General features: G+C 52.5%; 1 protein-coding gene across 5 annotated transcripts; it reads left to right on the forward strand.

Moving 5' to 3' along the window:
- Positions 1–1,673: 1,673 nt before the first annotated feature.
- On the forward strand, positions 1,674–11,850 carry SFTPB (surfactant protein B). Of its 5 annotated transcripts, none has more exons than XM_039463320.2 (11): positions 1,674–1,783; positions 2,093–2,220; positions 2,596–2,667; positions 3,032–3,157; positions 3,810–3,974; positions 4,199–4,288; positions 6,363–6,546; positions 6,718–6,863; positions 8,421–8,501; positions 8,993–9,074; positions 10,784–11,504. In XM_039463320.2, exons 1-10 carry the CDS (start codon positions 1,681–1,683, stop codon positions 9,053–9,055), a joined length of 1,158 nt encoding a protein of 385 aa, XP_039319254.2. In that variant the 5' UTR covers positions 1,674–1,680; the 3' UTR covers positions 9,056–9,074; positions 10,784–11,504. The 5 variants fall into 5 exon arrangements, with proteins under 5 accessions (XP_039319254.2, XP_039319241.2, XP_039319248.2 ...); XM_039463307.2 differs by having other exon boundaries at positions 10,844–11,504; XM_039463314.2 differs by having other exon boundaries at positions 10,902–11,504.
- Positions 11,851–18,197: the final 6,347 nt, after the last annotated feature.

The raw sequence follows: 18,197 nt of genomic DNA on the forward strand, positions 1-18,197 counted from the left end.
CCAGAGTGAGACCTCATGTCAAAAAAAAAAAAAAAAAAGAGAAACATGCATGAAGCCCATAGACTGGAGGGCTCTTCGTTATGGTAGCGAGACCACCCTAACCAATATGTCCCTGAAGGCAGCCAGCCACATACACCTACTCTCTTGGCAGCCTGTCCTGATTGTCAAACCAGATCCCACTCGCTCATTTGTTTAACACATACTAAATAACAAACATGTTCCAGTTTCACCTTCCTGAGGTTCTGCGGAGGTCACTGGGTTCCAACTCTTTGGTTACACATTTTCACACAGTCTTGGTGGACTCCCATGATGGCAGCTGTGTTTGCTGTACTGACAAGGGCTTGAGACCAACAGAAACTACATAAATCCTTGGGTCACCTTGAGTGTGTCATTAGCCATCTTGTGTCCAATTCTTTTTTTCCTTTTTTAAAACATTTTTTAAAAATTTTGATACAGGATCTCTGTTACCCAGACCAGAGTGCAGTCGCACAATCACAGCTCACTGCAGCTGCGACTGCTGGGTTCCAGCAATCCTCCTGCCTCAGCCTCCTGAGTAGCTGGAACCAGAGGCATGCACCACCACACCTGGGTAATTTTTAAATTTTGTTGTAATGATGGAGTCTCACTATATTGGCCAGGATGGTCTCGAATTTCTGGGCTCAAAGAGTCCTCCTTCCTCAGTCTCCCAAAGCGCTAGGATTACAGGAGTGAGCCACCACGCTCAGCCCCAACTCTTTTTTTCGTGGCACTAATTCCTACCCTGTCCACCCCAAGAGCACTGCCGTGCTTCCTGAGTTTAGAGGCCCGTGAGTTTCCACTAGGGAGAGGGCTCCCGCAGAGATAGATAAATTGATCCCAATGGCCGGGGTGGAGGCAATGAGCTGATGCTCTCCTTCTTCCACTCGAGATATTCTCTGCCCCCTCAGCCTGTGAGCTTTTTCTCCAGTGTGCTCTGCAGTGGGGGCCCTCCCTGAGAGCCCCTGCAGCTGCATATGACAGTTTCTTTCTGCTGAACCATCGCAGCTATGCCCCAGTCCCTACCCTGAAGGGGCTCCCCAGAGGCCATGGGCAGCAGCTACCCAATAGGGCTGTCTGGGAGCTGCTCCAGGGCCACAGAAATCTGGTCTCAGACTCTCAGGGTATTTTGTTTTCTGTTCCATGTAAATACTCTCCTGACTAATGCCAACCATGTGTCCATAGAATCAGAAGTTTTTTTCAGGGGAAAAGGTAAGGAGGAGGTGGGAGTGTCCTGGGTCTGCCTTTCCAGGGCTTGCCCTGGGTTAAGAGCCAGGCAGGAAGCTCTCGAGAACATTGCTCAAGAGTGGAGGGGGCCTGGGAGGCCCAGGGAGGGGTGGGAGGGGATCACCCTGTCTGCCCCCCAGCCAGATGCCCCCCATCCTCCTCAGCTTCCCTCCCTCGGCCTGGAGAGGTGGGACCAGGTGTGGATGCTTGAGAGACCCCTGGTTGGAGGAAGCCACAAGTCCAGGCACATGGGAATCTGGGCAGGGGGCAAAGAGCAGGAAGGGGCCATCAGCCAGGACAGGTGGTAAGGCAGGCAGGAGTGTCCCTGCTGGGAAGAGGTGGGATCAAGCACCTGGAGGGCTCTCCAGGGCAAAGGCAAACACTGAGGTCCCTGCCATTCCCATAGCACCCCCATGCCCCACCCAGCTATAAGGGGCCATGCCCCAAGCAGAGTACCCAGGCTGCAGAGGTGCCATGGGCGAGTCACGCCTGCTGCAGTGGCTGCTGCTGCTGCTGCCTACACTCTGTGGCTCGGACACTGGTGAGTCTCCCCCAGCCTCCCTCTCCTAGGCAGCTCCACCACTCACTGAGCACTGCTCTGTGCCAGGCATCATCCCAAGTGTGCCTTCATTTTAAAGACAAAGCAGCTGGGGCTCGGAGAGAGTTCTGTGCTTACCCAAGGTCACACAGCTTGTGGGTCCTGGAGCAGGTGGAACCCAGAGCTGTCTGCCTCCCACATGTTTAATGGCCTCGCACTCCCAGCAAAACTGGGTTTAGAGGTTGGGTGAAATCAGGATGCCAGGTGTGTAACCTAGATCCTGACTAAGATTGCTCTGGCCCCGAACCACAGCTGCCGGGACCACCTCATCTGTGGCCTGTGCCCAGGGCCCTGAGTTCTGGTGCCAAAGCCTAGAGCAAGCATTGCAATGTAGAGCCCTGGGGCATTGCCTACAGAAAGTCTGGGGACATGTGGGAGCCGTGAGTACCACCAAGGATGCACAGCAACTGGGGGTCTGCGATGAAGGGTGCTGGGCGGGCTCTGGATGGACAGGAGGGGAGTGGAGCCCCCATAGGGGATGGAAGAGATGGAATGGGATGAGATGAAATGAGATAGGATGAAATGGAATGGGATGGATTCGATGGGCTAGGATGACAGAGTAGATGCAGTCAGATGAAGGGGATGGGATGGGTGGACAGAATGGAATGGATAAGGTGGGACAAGATGGGCTGGTGGCCAGCTGTTTATGCCTTGGAGTGCTCTGTTGGCCTCTGCCTGAGAGAACCTCCCAACTGGAGCTGGGAGCATGCCCTCCACTCATGTGTCCTCCACCGTGGGGCCCCCTCCCTCCCCAGGATGACCTATGCCAAGAGTGTGAGGACATCGTCCACATCCTTACCAAGATGGCCAAGGAGGCCATTTTCCAGGTAATGAGACCCAGATCCTGGATGAAGGCTGGGGCCCAAGAGATGAGGGACAGAGCAGGGAAGGGGCAAGCCCCCTAAAGGGGCCATTTCCAGGCTGAGTGGGAGGCCTGAGTGTACCTGGGAACTCCCAGCTCCTCCTAGCTGGGAGCGAGTCTTGGCCATGAGCTCAACAGCACAGCCAGAGATGGTCTTTCCTGAGGGGAAGGGGCCCTACCTATGCCCAGCTACTTACCTCCTTGACACTCTCGAACTCCAGTGCCCTGGAGGACTGGGGGTTGGTCTCCCCTGTTGGGGCCCTATGTCCAGGGACTTGGGTGGGGCAGACCTCAGAGATGCCCAGCTGACGGCCCCACCAACCTTTCAGGACACGATGCGGAAGTTCCTGGAGCAGGAGTGCAGCACCTTCCCCTTGAAGCTGCTCGTGCCCCAGTGCAACCAAGCGCTTGACGACTACTTCCCCCTGGTCATCGACTACTTCCAGAAGCAGATTGTGAGGGCTGCAAGCTCGCCTCCCACCTGCCTCCCCACGCAGGCCCCTGTGCCCACCATGGGAGTTACACACACATCACCCCAGCCGTCCGGACACACACACACACACACAGACACACACACAGCACACACAAAGCACCCCAGCCAGCCAGCTAGACACACACACACACACACACACACACACAAACACACAGAGCACCCCCACCAGCCAGACACACACAGACACACACACACACACAGAGCACCCCAGCTGGCCACACACACAGACACACACACACCCCACCCACAAAGGGCCCAGAAAACTAAGTGCCCTTCAGCCATGCACCCGACCATAGCCCCCAGGTCAAGGTGCATGTGGTGAGCCTGAATGCTCTTACACCCTCACACCCTCACTCACACGCATGCTTACACACTTATTCATTCTCACACATATGCTCATCCTCGTTCACACACAATCCCGGCCACCTGCCCTAAAGTCCCCACACAGCCCCGTCTCTGCCTTTTGTCCCCACATAAAGCTCTAAACCACAGCACCGCCACTACGCCTGCTTCCTCCTGTTCCAGTGGCCCCGGTCCCTGAGCCCTTGGGCAGCCTGAACAGGGGAAGGCTTCCCTCTCAGACCCTAACACTCCCCCTCTGTGCTGTGCCCCAGAACTCAAAGGGCATCTGTATGCACCTGGGCCTGTGCAGATCCCGGCAGCCAGAGCCAGAGCGAGAGCCAGGGATGTCAGACCCTCTGCCCAACCCTCTACTGGACAAGCTGGTCCTCCCCGTGCTGCCTGGGGCCCTGCAGCCGAGGCCTGGGCCTCAAACACAGGTGAGGGAGGCCCCACAGCCAGTTGAGTGGGAATCCAGGGGCTAGGGCCACCTCTGAAGCCCCTGGCGCTGGGCCCTGGGAGAGGCAGGGCTGGGAAGGGGACGGGAAACTCCGGGCAGAGTCTAAGGGAGGAGGGAGAGACAGGGAGGAAAAGGGAGGGGAGGAGAGCCTGGAGGACTCTTCTCCCAGCGCCCAGCCTGGCCTCCACCAAATTCTCCCCCCAGGATCTCTCTGAGCAGCAATTCCCCATCCCTCTCCCCTACTGCTGGCTCTGCAGGATTCTGATCAAGCACGTCCAAGCCATGATTCCCAAGGTGAGGCATCCAGGGCACCATGGAGCCCAGGAGGGTTTCCTGCAGCGCCCCCCTCCCAACTCACACCCCCTTCAGGGCCCAGCTAGCTGCCAGAAGTTAAGAGGGAGAGAGGCGCTTGTGCATTGCCCCCACCCAGGGGACCCTGGGGTTCAGACTCAGGCCTGGTAGGTGCCAGGCCTACAGTTCATGCAACAAACATTAAGCCCCCACTGCATGGAGGTGCCACGCCAGGTGCCAAAGTGCAAAAACAGACAAGACGCAGCCTTGACTTCCAGCAGCTCACCATCTGATGGAGAAGCATCCCCAGAGGTCTCTGTAGAAAAGTTGCATTGATTTTTCGAGAAGAATTTCCACAGATAGATTCCCATCCCTGCCTCAATCCAACTTGGAGTCTTCCAGACCCGCAGTGGCTGTTGCCCAGTGGCCCCACCAATCGGGCTACCTTGCCCCACAATGGGGCCCAAATGAGGAAAGGCCCTGCCCCCTCAGCCTTCCCCAGATAGGGTGCCATGAGCCCCGGGCGGCTCACAGCAGCAGGTGAGGTTCCTGATTTCCCAGAGCTTGTGCTGTGGTGGGGGAGTTTTCAGAACGTGGAGGATTCAAGCAGGATGAGGGATAGCCAGTGTGGGGATGATGCTGGCATGTCAGGAAGAGTCTCTGAGGGGTGACAATCAAGCTGAGACCTAGAGGACGACAAAGCCCTGATAGGCAAAGTGCTTCTCGAAGGAGCAAGCTGGGCAAGCCTGAGGAACAGAGACCGGTGCAGCGGCCCAGCAGGCAGGCACGGCCAGGCCAGGGAGACCTTTCCAAGCCAGGTTAAGAAACATCAAGGCCGGGCGCAGTGGCTCACATCTGTAATCCCAGCACTTTAGAAGGCTGAGGCAGGTGGATCACTGAGTCCAGGAGTTCGAGACCAGCCTGAGCAACATGGTGAAACCCTGTCTTTACTAAAAATACAAAAATTAGCCAGGCGAGGTGGCTCATGCCTGTAATCCCAACACTTTGGGAGGCGGAGGCGGGCGGATCACCTGTGGTCAAGAGATCAAGACCAGCCTGGCCAACATGGAGAAACCCCATCTCTACTAAAAATACAAAATTAGCTGGGCGTGATGACACATGCTTGTAATCCCAGCTACTCTGGAGGCTGAGGCAGGAGAATCACTTGAATCCGGGAGGTGGAGGTTTCAGTGAGCCGAGATCGCGCCATTGCACTCTAGCCTGGGCAACAAGAGCGAAATTCCGTCTCAAAAAAAAAATTAATAAAAAACACAAAAATTAGCTGGATGTGGTAGCACATGCCTGTAGTCCCAGCTACTTGGGAGGCTGAGGCAGGAGAACCACTTGAACCTGGGAGGCGGAGGTTGCAGAGAGCCAAGATTGAGCCACTGCACTCCAGCCCGGGTGATGGAGCAAGACAAAGGAAGGAAAGAAGGAAAGAAGGGCGGGAGGAAGGAAAGGAAGGAAGATCACTGCAGAGATCACAGTAAGAGGCAATGTGACAGGAACAGGGCTGAAGGCTGGCCTGAGGACGAGTTTGGAAGGTGGGCTCACTACACTTGGACATAGATGGGCCCGGAGCACGAGGACCAGGAGGAACTCCACAGTGACTTTTCCAGACCGGCCAGAGCAATCAGCCTTCTGTAATGCCAGCAGCTGAGATGGAGTGACTCAAGAAGAAATGGGTTTGAGCAGAAAAACAGAGAGCTCCCTCCTGGCCATGCTGAGTTTGAGATGCCTGTGGGAAGCGCAGGAGAGGAGAGTCAGGCAGGCAGCTGAATCCCAAGTCTTGGGGGAAGGTCAGGTCCAGCGGATCACTTTTGAGAGTCCCTAGCTGTGGGCCAGAGCCTTTGGAGCCAGGCATAGGTCCGAAACTGGCTCCTACATTCAGTGACTCTGGGTGAGTCCCCTACATCCCCTGGACTCTTCAATCCCCAGTGTCATTTGTTTACAGCCTTGCCCTCTCTTCTAGAAGAGAATGAGGGAATGTGTAGGAAGCGCCTAGCTGAGCGCTGGGCAGAGAGTGGAGGCTGCCAAGTGAAGGCCCCATGCTGGCCTCTCTCCACCCCCGCCCCAGGGTGTGCTAGCTGTGGCAGTGGCCCAAGTGTGCCACGTGGTACCCCTGGTGGCGGGCGGCATCTGCCAGTGCCTGGCGGAGCGCTACACCGTCATCCTGCTTGACGCGCTGCTGGGCCGCATGCTGCCCCAGCTGGTGTGCGGCCTCGTTCTCCGGTGCTCCCTGAATGACAACGCTGCCCCAGGTGAGCCCACTGCCCACTCCTTAGCCCAATGCCCACTCTCCTCCTCCCCCTTCCCTACCCCTGCATGACCCTCTCCCTGTCTGGTCCCGCTGCAATGCACCAAGGAGGACAGAAACCGAACACTTCTGCAGGGTGGTCTTGCCTGCTTCCCCCTAACGCTTGCCTCTCTAGGATCAACAACAGGAGAATGGCTGCCGCAGGACTTTGAGTGCCAGCTCTGCATGGCCGTGACCACCCAGGCCAGGAACAGCAGCGAGCAGGCCATGCCACAGGCAATGCTCCAGACCTGCCTTGGCTCCTGGCTGGACAGGGAAAAGGTACGGGGCAGGCACATGGGGACTTGTGGTCACGGCCTGTTCAAGGTGGGAGGCTGAGCCCAAGAAGGACTTCGCAGCCAGAGACACATAGGATGGGCCGGACTGGAGCACAGACAGGCAGACAGGATGTGGGGCAGACAACGGTGGGACTGTAACTTAGGGCAGAGCCTGCTAAGGGTCAGGAGTCACCTCTGGACAAAGGGCTATGGGCTCCAGAGGACCAGCAGGCCCCCTTCACGGGCTGAGTAAGTGGCAGGCAAGCCTTCAGAGGCCCAGTTATCTACCAAGAGATGAGTAATGCCAGGGTCAGCTGGAGCCGGGAAAGGGACTGGTCTTTTCTCCAGAGTCCTGATCTCATTACTGCCCCTGCCCTCCTCAAGATGTGACTCACTCAGGACAAATCCATCTGCAAAAGGAGAGGGCTGGGCTTGAAGGTCCTAGGGCCCCTGCCAATACCCAATGACAGGAAATTCTCTCTTTCTTTTTTGAGAAGGTGTTTCACTCTTGTCCCCCAGGCTGGAGTGCAATAGGAGGATCTTGGTTCACTGCAGCCTCTGCCTCCTGGGTTCTCTTGCCTCAGCCTCTCAGTAATTCTCTTGCCTCAGCCTCTTGAGTAGCTGGGATTACAGGCGTGCGCCACCCTGCCTGGCTAATTTTTGTATTTTTAGTAGAGAGAAGGTTTCACCATGTTGGTCAGGCTGGTCTCGAACTCCTAACCTCAGGTGATCTGCCCGCCTCGGCTTCCAAAGTGCTGGAATTAGAGGTGTGAGCCACCACACCCAGCCAGGAAATTCCCTTCTTAAAGGGAGATGCTGTCCTGAGGCAAGCCAGCTGACGCTCTTCCCAAGGAGGTGGCTGTCTGCACAGTACTCCCTGCTCAGCAACTCCCAAGCCTCCCCATTGCCTATTACATCTGGTCTCAAAGACCAGATGAATATTAAGTTTTCTCCTAGAACTGAAATGGAGGTGGAAGAGGGGGTAGTGGCTGAGATTCCATCTCTCTGCCTGAGTTCTGTTTTTGTTTTTGTTTTTGAGGCAGAGTCTTGTTCTGTCACCCAGGCTTGAGTGCAGTGGCACAATCTCGGCTTACTGCAACCTCTGCCTCCCAGGTTCAAGTGATCCTCCTGCCTCAGCCTCCAGAGTAGCCGGGATTACAGGCATGCACCATCACACCCGGCTAATTTTTGTATTTTTAGTAGAGATGGGGTTTCACCATGTTGGTCAGGCTGGTCTCGAACTTTTGACCTCGTGACCCGCCCACCTCAGCCTCTCAGAGTGCTGGGATTATAGGCGTGGGCCCCCCGGCCCAGCCTCTGCCTGCGTTTGAAGATCCTCTGCCTCCAGTGTCGCTTGCTTTTCTGATGGAAGCCCTCTATTTTAGCTGGCTCTGGTTTGTTAAGGGTTTTAACTGCAGCCAGAGCTGTTCAGTGAGGGCTGATGGAAGAGTCAGGAGGGAGCCCTAGAGTGACTCAGAGACGTGGAGAGGCCAGGACCACACAACAGGGATGTCCTGCAAAGGGCCGGATCCCCTCCACTGCTGTGTCTCTCCTTCTTCAGTGTAACCGATTTGTGGAGCAGCACACACCCCAATTGCTGACCCTGGCGTCCAGAGGCTGGGATGCCCACACCACCTGCCAGGTACACCCACCCTCCCGGCTGGTCCTAGGACTTCCCTCAGCTCCCGGAGACCCCGACGGCTGGGTCCGTGATCCTCAGAGGCCCCACTCCCCTGGGTCCAAGGTGGCCCCACGTGCACGGGCCAGGGTATGGGAGGCACTCCTCACTGTTTCCATGTAGAAAAGTCACTACAGCATAGAAAGGGGGATGGAAAGGGAGGGATGGTCGGAAGAGTGTGGCTGGATGTCCATTATGGGATGGGCTGTGTTCCCCCGGCCAGTGTGTGCTGGTGGGGTGGGGTACAAAGTGGGTGTTCTGCAGTGAACATCTCACCTCCTCAGGCTCTAAGCCGTAATACCTGTGGCTCAGGGAGTGGCCTGAGGGGTCTGTGGAGTCACACAGGGAGCGCCCGCTAGGTGGCAGGTGGAGTGAGTGCTGTTCTTTCCCGGAGGAGCTGGGCGTGGGGAGCTGAGGGGGCCAAGGTCTCAGCCCTGACACTGTCCCTGCGACAGGTCCTCGGGGTGTGTGGGACCATGTCCAGTCCTCTCCAGTGTATCCACAGTCCCGACCTCTGATGAGAACTCAGCCACCCAGGTGAGTCCAGGCTCCCAGCTGCAGGGAGGGAAGGGGGCAGGTCCTGACCATCAGGGCATGGGGTGCCCATCTGCTTGCCAAGCAGGAAGAGGCGGCCACTCCTGCCGGCTGCTCCATCCTCCCTCTCACCACACAGCTGGAGGCTCCTGAGGGCTTCTGGCCCAACATCAGGAAAATGCCCCTTCCAGGACCCTGGGCACTCCCCTCTGCTAGAACCCCAGTCACCAAGTGCCCAGCCCCAGCTCCCCCGCCCCTGTCCCAGACCTCCCCCTCAGAGCTTGCCCCCAGGACTCACTGAACCCCATGGTTCAATATATTCTGGCCAAGGCCAAGCTTTCCTGGGGCTTACAGGAAATCATACTTTGCTACGCAGAGCTATCTCCCCTCAGATGCCAGGAAGGCCGACATCATCTAACTCCACCCTCCTGAGACACATTCTCTCCCTACTGCCGGGTTCTAAGTCAGAGGAGAATCTTAAGATGGAAGGATGGAGGGGGCCCAGATGCAGCCTCTGTGAGCAGGTGCCTGGGAGCTGGGAAATGACCCTGAGAGGGCAGGACACAGCAACCAGGGCTCAAGGTGACCTTGAGAGCAAGCTTGGTCCACTTTACAATTCTGCTTAAAGCCAGCTCCTAACATGGTGGTCATTTATTCATTTGTTCCCTCACTTTGAAAAACATAAGGCCAGGGCAGGGCGCAGTAGCTCACACCTATAATCCCAGCACTTTGGGAAGCCAAGACAGGCAGATCATCTAAGGTCGGGAGTTCGAGACCAGCCTGATCAACATGGAGAAACCCCATCTCTACTAAAAATGCAAAATTAGTGGGGCATGGTGGTGCATGCCTGTAATCTCAGCTGCTTGGGAGGCTGAGGCAGGAGAATTGCTTGAACCCAGGAGGTAGAGGTTGCAGTGAGCCAAGATCTCGCCACTGTACTCCAGCCTGGGCAACAAGAGCAAAACTCCATCTTTTTTTGAAGCCCAGGCCTCCCTAGTGGCTCACACCTGTAATCCTAGCACTTTGGAAGGCCAAGGTGGGTGAATCATGAGGTCAGAGTTTGAGACCAGCCTGACCAACATGGAAAAACACTGTCTCTATTAAAAATACAAAATTAGCAGGGCATGGTGGCACATGCCTATAATCCCAGCTACTCGGGAGGCTGAGGCAAAAAAAAAAAAAATTAGTGTCTGTGGCCAGGCTACGTCCTAGGGGCCAGGGCTATAGCTATGGATGAAAGGCTGGGAGCTCTGCCCTCCTGGAGCTCACAGCCAAGTCCGCTTCTTCTCTCTGAGGCTGGAGAGCCAGCCCTGCTCCTGAAACCCTGAATCACAAGCCCCTGTGGGAGGCAGTGGGGAGGGGAGGTCCTCTCCAACTCAGACCTGTCTGTCCCACAGGGACGTTTAATGTGTCCTTACCCCACTGATGACAGCTGGGGGCCTGGGAGTAGGGAATCATCCAGAACCAGGGCAGTCGCCTTTCCCTAGCTCCCAGGGGTTCCGGCCTTCCTTGCTGAAACAGCAAACCCAGTGGGTTGGCAAGGGAGGCCTGGGCTTCAAACCCGACTCTGCTATCTATCTGGCGGTGGGTCCCCAGGCAGGACACACACAGCCTCTCTCACGCCCTCATCCTCCTCAGCTGCAAAGGAGGAGCCTAGTGAGAGGGGCTCTGGGACCATGGTGACCAGGCTCTTCCCCCTGCTTCCTGGCCAGCTGCCACGCTGAAAAGAAGCCTCAGCTCCCACATCATCCTCCCCGTTGCTCTTCCTCCAGAGTCACTTCCACTGGTGGACCACGGGCCCCAGCCCTGTGTCGGCCTTGTCTGTTTCAGCTCAACCACAGCCAGATGCCAGAGCCACTTCTGTCTTCTCTGGTGTGAGGCGCAGTGAGGGCAGCATCTGCAGGAGCTCTGCAGCCTCCACTCATCCCACGGCCTCCCAGGGCTGGGCTCAGGAGAAACCAGCCACCGCTCCACAGGAAACACTGCCCCCACCACCCGCCTCACACCCAACCCCATGCACTCAAAGACTGGCTTTTACAGTTATTTGCAATTCTAAATTCAGAAGAATAAAAAATGGGAACATACAGAACTCTAAAAGATAGACATCAGAAATCCTTCAGTTAAGTTTTTCAAAAAATCAGGAACGGTGTGGTCCAGGGTGGACACGGCACGCTCTAGCATGATTTTGCCCTCGAGATGCTCTGCTGCTTGAGAGCTGTCCCTTTGTTAAGATATAAAAAGGGGGTTTCTTTTTGTCTTTCTGTAAGGTGGACTTCCAGCTTTTGATTGAAAGTCCAAGGGCAATTCTGTTTCTGCTATGATTCATCTGCTCGAAGCCCAGCTGGGCTTGTGCATGCTAAGAACCCATTCCTGTGAAATACAAACCTGCGCCAATGCTAATAAAGTCCTATTCTCTTGTATGAAAAAGAAAAAGACACCGTCCTTTAAAGTGCTGCATTATGGCCGGGCACCATGGCTCACGCCTGTAATCCCAGTACTTTGGGAGGCCAAGGCAAGAGGATCACTTGAGGTCAGGAATTTGAGACCAGCCTAAGCAACATGGTGAAACCCTGTCTCTACTAAAAACGCAAAAAATTAGCCAAGCATGGTTGTGCATGCCTATAATCCCAGCTACTCAAGGCTGAGGCAGGAGAATTGCTTGAGCCCAGGAGGGGACATTGCAGTGAGCCGAGATCACACCACTGCACTCCAGCCTGGGCAACAGAGCAAGACTTTATCTCAGTAACTAAATAAATAAAAAAGAAGTTCCGAAATCACACCACTGCACTCCAGCCTGGGCAACAGAGCAATACTCTATCTCAGTGAATGAATGAATGAATGAATGAATGAATGAATGAAGTGCCGGCCAGGCACAGTGGCTCATGCCTGTAATCCCAGCACTTTGGGAGCCCAAGGCAGGGGGATCACAAGGTCAGCAGTTCAAGACCAGCCTGGCCAACACAGTGAAACCCCGTCTCTACTGAAAATACAAAAATTAGCCAGGCATGGTGGTAGGTGACTGTAGTCCCAGCTACTTGGAAGGCTAAGGCAAGAGAATCACTTGAACCTGGGAGGGGCGGAGGTTGCAGTGAGCTAAGATCGTGCCACTGCACTGCACTCCAGCCGGGGTGACACAGCAAGACTCTTCCTTAAAAAATATAAATAAATAAGAAGTGCTGCAGTAGCTGGGGCCTCACCCTGAAGTCAGCGGGCCACAGCCTACCTCACTCTCTCCCTTGGCAGAGAAGTGGATGTCCACAGCTCCTCTCCCTCACAAGTGTTCCCCGCCTGCCCTCCAGCTACTGCTCTCCCCTCCCAGTCTCTATTCACTGGGATGAGGTGAGGTCTCAAGGACACCAAAAACCTAAAAATAAACAAAAGCCAAATAAGCCTTAGCCTTAAGGACTGCAATGCCTGCAAGCATCCCTTTATTTGTAAAAGAACTTTTGTCATATTTCTTATTATCAAAGAAATACATCAGGGCGCAGTGGCTCACGCTTGTAATCCCAGCACTTTGGGAGGCCAAGGTGGGTGAATCATCTGGGGTCAGGAGTTGGAGATCAGCCTGACCAACATGGAGCAACCCTGTCTCTATTAAAAATACAAAATTAGCAGGGTGTGGTGGTGCATGCCTGTAATCCCAGCTACTCGGGAGGCTGAGGCAAGAGGCTTGAACTGGAGAGGTAGGGGTGGCGTTGAGCTGAGCTTGCACCATTGCAGTTTAGCCTGGGCAACAAGAGTAAAACTGAATCCAAGGGAGAGGGGAGAGGAAGGGAGAAGAGGGGAGGGGAGCAGAGGGGAGGGGAAAAGAAAAGAAAGAAGAAAGAGAAAGAGAAAGAGAGACAGAAAGATTTCCACTCTTTTTTTGTCTGTAGTTTTTCTTTCTTTCCCTTCCTTCCTTCCTCATTCTTTTTCTCTTTCTTTTTCTCTTTTCCTTCCTTCCTTTCTTCTCTTTCTTTCTTTTCCTTCCTTCCTTCCCTTCTTCCATTCTTCCCTTCTCTCCTTCTCTCCTCCTCTCCTTCTCTTTCTTTCTCTTTCTCAATCCCACCAAGCCCGGGAGAGAGCTATTGCTGGATGTGTATTTTGACACTGAGATTGGGGCTTTTTCAGTCCTCTCCCCGCACTCTCTGGCTCCACACCTCCACCATTCAAGCGCCAGCAAGAGCTGTCTATGCATTCTGCTCTTGGGCTACAGATGAGATACACAAGTCATTGGCTCCTGGATTTTAACTTTTAAGTAGATGTTTGTAAACTATAGCTAACTACTGTATTTTTTTATTATTATAATTATTATTCCTAACATTTTGTTTCTTTGCTTTTGAGATGGAGTCTCGCTCTGTCTCCTAGGCTGGAGTGCGTGCAGTGCAGCGGCAAAATCTCAGCTCACTGCAACCTCCGCGTCCCTGGTTCAGACGATTCTCCTGCCTCAGCTTCCCAAGTAGCTGGGAATTCAGGGGTGTGCCACCACACCTGGCTAATTTTTGTATTTTTAGTAGAAATGGGGTTTCACTATGTTAGTCAGGCTGGTCTCGAACTCCTGGCCTCGTGATCCGCCCACCTCAGCCTCTCAAAGTGCTGGGATTACAGGCTTGAAACACCGCACCCAGGCTGCTAATTACTGTCTTTAAAGCCATTGTTTCAATTACAAAATGCAACTCTCTGAGGAAGAGGGTGTTTTAAATTTTAAAAAATAAAAATAAAAGGCCGGCGCAGTGGCTCAAGCCTGTAATCTCAGTACTTTGGGAAGCCGAGGCAGGCAAAACATGGCGAAATCCCATCTCTACTGAAAATACAAAAAATTAGCTGGGCATGGTGGCAGGTACCTGTAATCCCAGCTATTCAGGCGGCTGAGGCAGGATTCTCGCTTGAACCCAGGAGGTGGAGGTTGCAGTGAGCCGAGATCATACCACTGCACTGCAGCTGGGGAGAGAGTGAGAGACCCTGTCTAAAAAATAATAATAATAATTAATAAATAATAAATTAAAAGGCTTCAAATACGCCAGGCGCGGTGGTTCAAGCCTGTAATCCCAGCACTTTGGGAGGCCGAGGCGGGTGGATCACGAGGTCAAGAGATCGAGACCATCCTGGTCAACATGGTGAAACCCCGTCTCTACTAAAAATACAAAAAATTAGCTGGGCATGGTGGTGCACGCCTGTAGTCCCAGCTACTCGGGAGGCTGAGGCAGGAGAATTGCTTGAACCCAGGAGACGGAGGTTGCCGTGAGCCGAGATCGCGCCATTGCACTCCAGCCTGGGTAACAAGAGCGAAACTCCATCTCAAAAAAAAAAAAAAAAAAAAGGCTTGATTGGGACAACGAAAAGCCAATATTTGAAGAAGAGGAGGCATTAATAATTTATCCCAAAAATAAGAGTAGTAATGAGTGCCTGAGAATGAAAAAGGAGGGTTTACTCAAAAGGAGGTCAAGAGTTGACAGACTTTGGGAGGCTGAGGTGGGTGATCACTTGAGCCCAGGAGTTCAAGACCAGCCTGGGCAACATGGCAAAACCCTATCTCTATAAAAAATAAAAAAAACTTGGCCGGGCATGGTGGCTCACACCTGTAATCCCAGCACTTTGGGAGGCCGAGGTGGGCGGATCACAAGGTCAGCAGATCCAGACCATCCTGGCTAACATGGTGACACCCCATCTCTACTAAAAATACAAAAATTAGCTGGGCACGGTGGTGGGCACCTGTAATCCCAGCTACTTGGGAGGCTGAGCCAGGAGAATTACTTGAACCCGGGAGGCAGAGGTTGCAGAGAGCTGATATCAGCCTGACCAACATGGTGAAACCCCATATCTACTAAAAAACATATATATACAACATTAGGGCCAGGCATGCTGGTTTATGCCTGTAATCCCAGCATTCTGGGAGGCCGAGGCAGGCAGATTGCAAAATCAAGAATTTGAGACCAGCCTAGCCAACATGATAAAACCCTGTCTCTACTAAAAATACAAGCATTAGCCAGGAGTGGTAGCAGGCGCCTGTAATCCCAGCTACTCAGGAGGCTGAGGCAGGAGAATCACTTGAACTCAGGAGGCGGAGGCTGCAGTAAGCCAAGACTGTGTGTGCCACAGCACTCCAGCCTGGGTGACAAGAGCAAGACTTCATCTAAAAAAAAAACAAAACAAAACAAAAAAAATACAAAATCAGCCACATGTGGTTGCAGACGCCTGTATTCCCAGCTACTCAGGCAGCTGAGGCAGGAGAATCACTTGAACACAGGAGATAGAGGTTGTAGGGAGCCAAAATCGCACCACTGCACTCCAGCCTGGGCAACAAGAGCAACACTCTATCTCAAAGAAAAAAAAAAGGATACAAAAATTAGCTGGGCATGGTGGCGTGTGTCTGTGGTCCTAGCTATTCAGGAGGCTGAGGTGGGAGGATCACTTGAATCGGGGAGGTCAAGTCTGCAGTGAGCCATGATGATGCCACTGTCCCTGGGTGACAGAGAGAGATCCTATCTCAAAATTAATTAATTAATTTTTAAAAAGAGTTGACTGGATGGTAGGGGGACAAAAATTGGCAGGAAGTGGCTACACTTGAGATTCCAAGGGTCCCTGAGAAGTGTCCAACATCCTGCACCCCTGCCCTTAGTAAGGTGGGGGAAGAGAAGTCCCAGGAGGGATTATAGCCCAAGAGGAGGGAGCTTATTCTTCACTTTCCAGGGTGTGGGCTTCTAAGAGAAGCCTGCCTCTCACAGGACATCAGAAAGGGTGAGGATGGAGCGAGGCAACTGCAGCCCATGGACTTAGAAGCAGGCAGAACTGGCTCTGAACAAGATGGTGTGCCTGTAAGAGCCCATGGCTGGGAATGAGTCTGTGGCAGATGTAGTGGATCTTGAGATGAGCAGAAATCAGACGTGTAGCAATGATGGCACAAGAAGATGACAATCAGGCAAGACAAAAGGCACGCAGGGGGACCGGGAGGGCCAGGGAACACTTGGTACCCCATGCTTTTGCTCACCACAGGGTAATTTGTAAACATTCCCAGGGAAAGGGGAAGTAGGAGTAAGTGGTTAGTCAGCCAAGAGAGGCTGCGTATTAAGAAGGGAATGAGTTACTCTGAAGTGGAAATAATATGTTTTGAGGGCTCATGAGCCAAAATGAGTTCGGTTATAGAGAAATAAAGACAGTTACATTATGTCCCCCAATAAATAACTGAAATTTTTAAATCTATGACATAATCATTAACATGTTATTATCTATAATTCCAAAGCTTTCTGTACACATATACAAAAACAGATATAGCATATCTCCAAAAACAGAAATATCCTATACATGCTACTTTGTAACCTGCAGTGTTCATTTAACAATAACCTTTTTGGGTCAACAAAGGTAAGTATCTACTAGCATTGCTGATCGTCACATGACAGCTCTGTCTCCCAGGCTAGAGTGCGGTAGTGCGATCACGGCTCACAGTAGCCTGGAACTCCGGGGTTCAAGCAATCCTCCTGCCTCTGCCTCCTTAAGTGCTGGGACTGCAGGCATCAGATACCATGGCTGGCCCTTAATTTCTTTAAACAACTGTTATCAATGATTTGTGAAGAATAAAAATCTTCGCACTTACATCTTTGTTTGTCTATCTTCTTAGAATCAATTCCAAGACATGAAATTTGGGGGACACCTTTACTTTTAACAGAGGCTGGATTACCAATCTGGGCCTCTGTGCCAGCCGTACCAATTTCTATTCCAACAGAAAACAAGTGCCTCTTTCCATTCTCACCAAACTAGAGTATTAACAATCTTTCAATTGTTGCTAATCCAAGAAATATATATATATTTGTTTTTGTTTTTGTTTTTGTTTTTTTGAGAGGGAGTCTCACTCTGTCACCCAGACTGGAGTGCAGTGGCAATATCTCGGCTCACTGCAACCTCTGCCCCCCAGGTTCAAACAATTCTCCTGCCTCAGCCTCCAGAGTAGCTGGGACTACAGGCATGCGCTACCATATCTGGCTAATTTTTGTTTTTTTAGTAGAGATGTGGTTTCACCATGTTGGCCAAGCTGATCTCGAACTCCTGACCTCAGATGATCCACCGGCCTTGGCCCACTAAAGTGCTGGGATCACAGCCTATCCAAAATATTTGTTTTGGTTTGGTTTTGTTCCTTTTTTTCTTTCTGCTAATCCAAAATATTTTTCAATGATGTCTCATGATGGTTGTTCTAATCTGCATTTCTTTGTCTTTTTCTTTGAGACAGACTCTAGCTCTGTCTCCAGGCTGGAGTGCAGTGGCATGATCTCAGCCCACTGCAACCTTCGCCTCGTGGGTTCAAGTGATTCACCTGCCTCAGCCTGCCAAATAGCTGGGATTACAGGCATGCACCGCCACACACAGCTAATTTTTTGTATTTTTAGTAAAGACGGGGTTTCCCCATGTTGGCCAGAATGGTCTCAATCTCCTGACCTCGTGATCCATCTACCTTGGCCTCCCACAGTGCTGGAATTACAGGTGTGAGCCACCGCACCCGGCCATGCATTTCTTTAGTTGCCAGATAAATACCTTTCCACATATTTATTGGCCATTTGTAGTTCATCTTTTATGAGATGCCTGCTTGGGATTTTTGCCCAATTTTCTGTTTAGATTTCTTTCTCTTATTGTTTTGCCAGTAAAAATAAACTAAGGGCCAGGCACAGTGGCTCACACCTATAATCCCAGCACTTTGGGAGGCTAAGGTGGGTGGATCACGAGGTCAGGAGATTGAGACCATCCTGGCTAACACAGTGAAACCCCATCTCTACTAAAAAAAAAAATCCAAAAATTAGCCGGGTGTGGTGGCACACGCCTGTAGTCCCAGCTACTTGGGAGGCTGAGGCAGGAGAATCACTTGAACCTGGGAGGTAGAGGTTGCAGTGAGCCAGGATCACACCACTGCACTCCAGTCTGGCTGACAGAGCGAGACTGTCTCAAAAAAAATTAAAATTAAAATTAAAAACTAGGTATACTCATTTATTTGCTTTCCTATACATTGCAAATTTTTCTCTATCATGTATCTGAGGTATTTGTTCCATATCTATCTTTTCATCTGTGACTTCTGGCTATTGTTGGGTCATGCTAAGAAAAATGAATTGAATTTCACTTCTTCTGCATGTGTGGCTCAAACTCTGGCCAGAGCCCGAGGTCTTC

This window comes from Saimiri boliviensis, chromosome 1 (genome assembly GCF_048565385.1).
Source record: "Saimiri boliviensis isolate mSaiBol1 chromosome 1, mSaiBol1.pri, whole genome shotgun sequence".
In the NCBI taxonomy this organism is placed as follows: Eukaryota; Metazoa; Chordata; class Mammalia; order Primates; family Cebidae; genus Saimiri; species Saimiri boliviensis.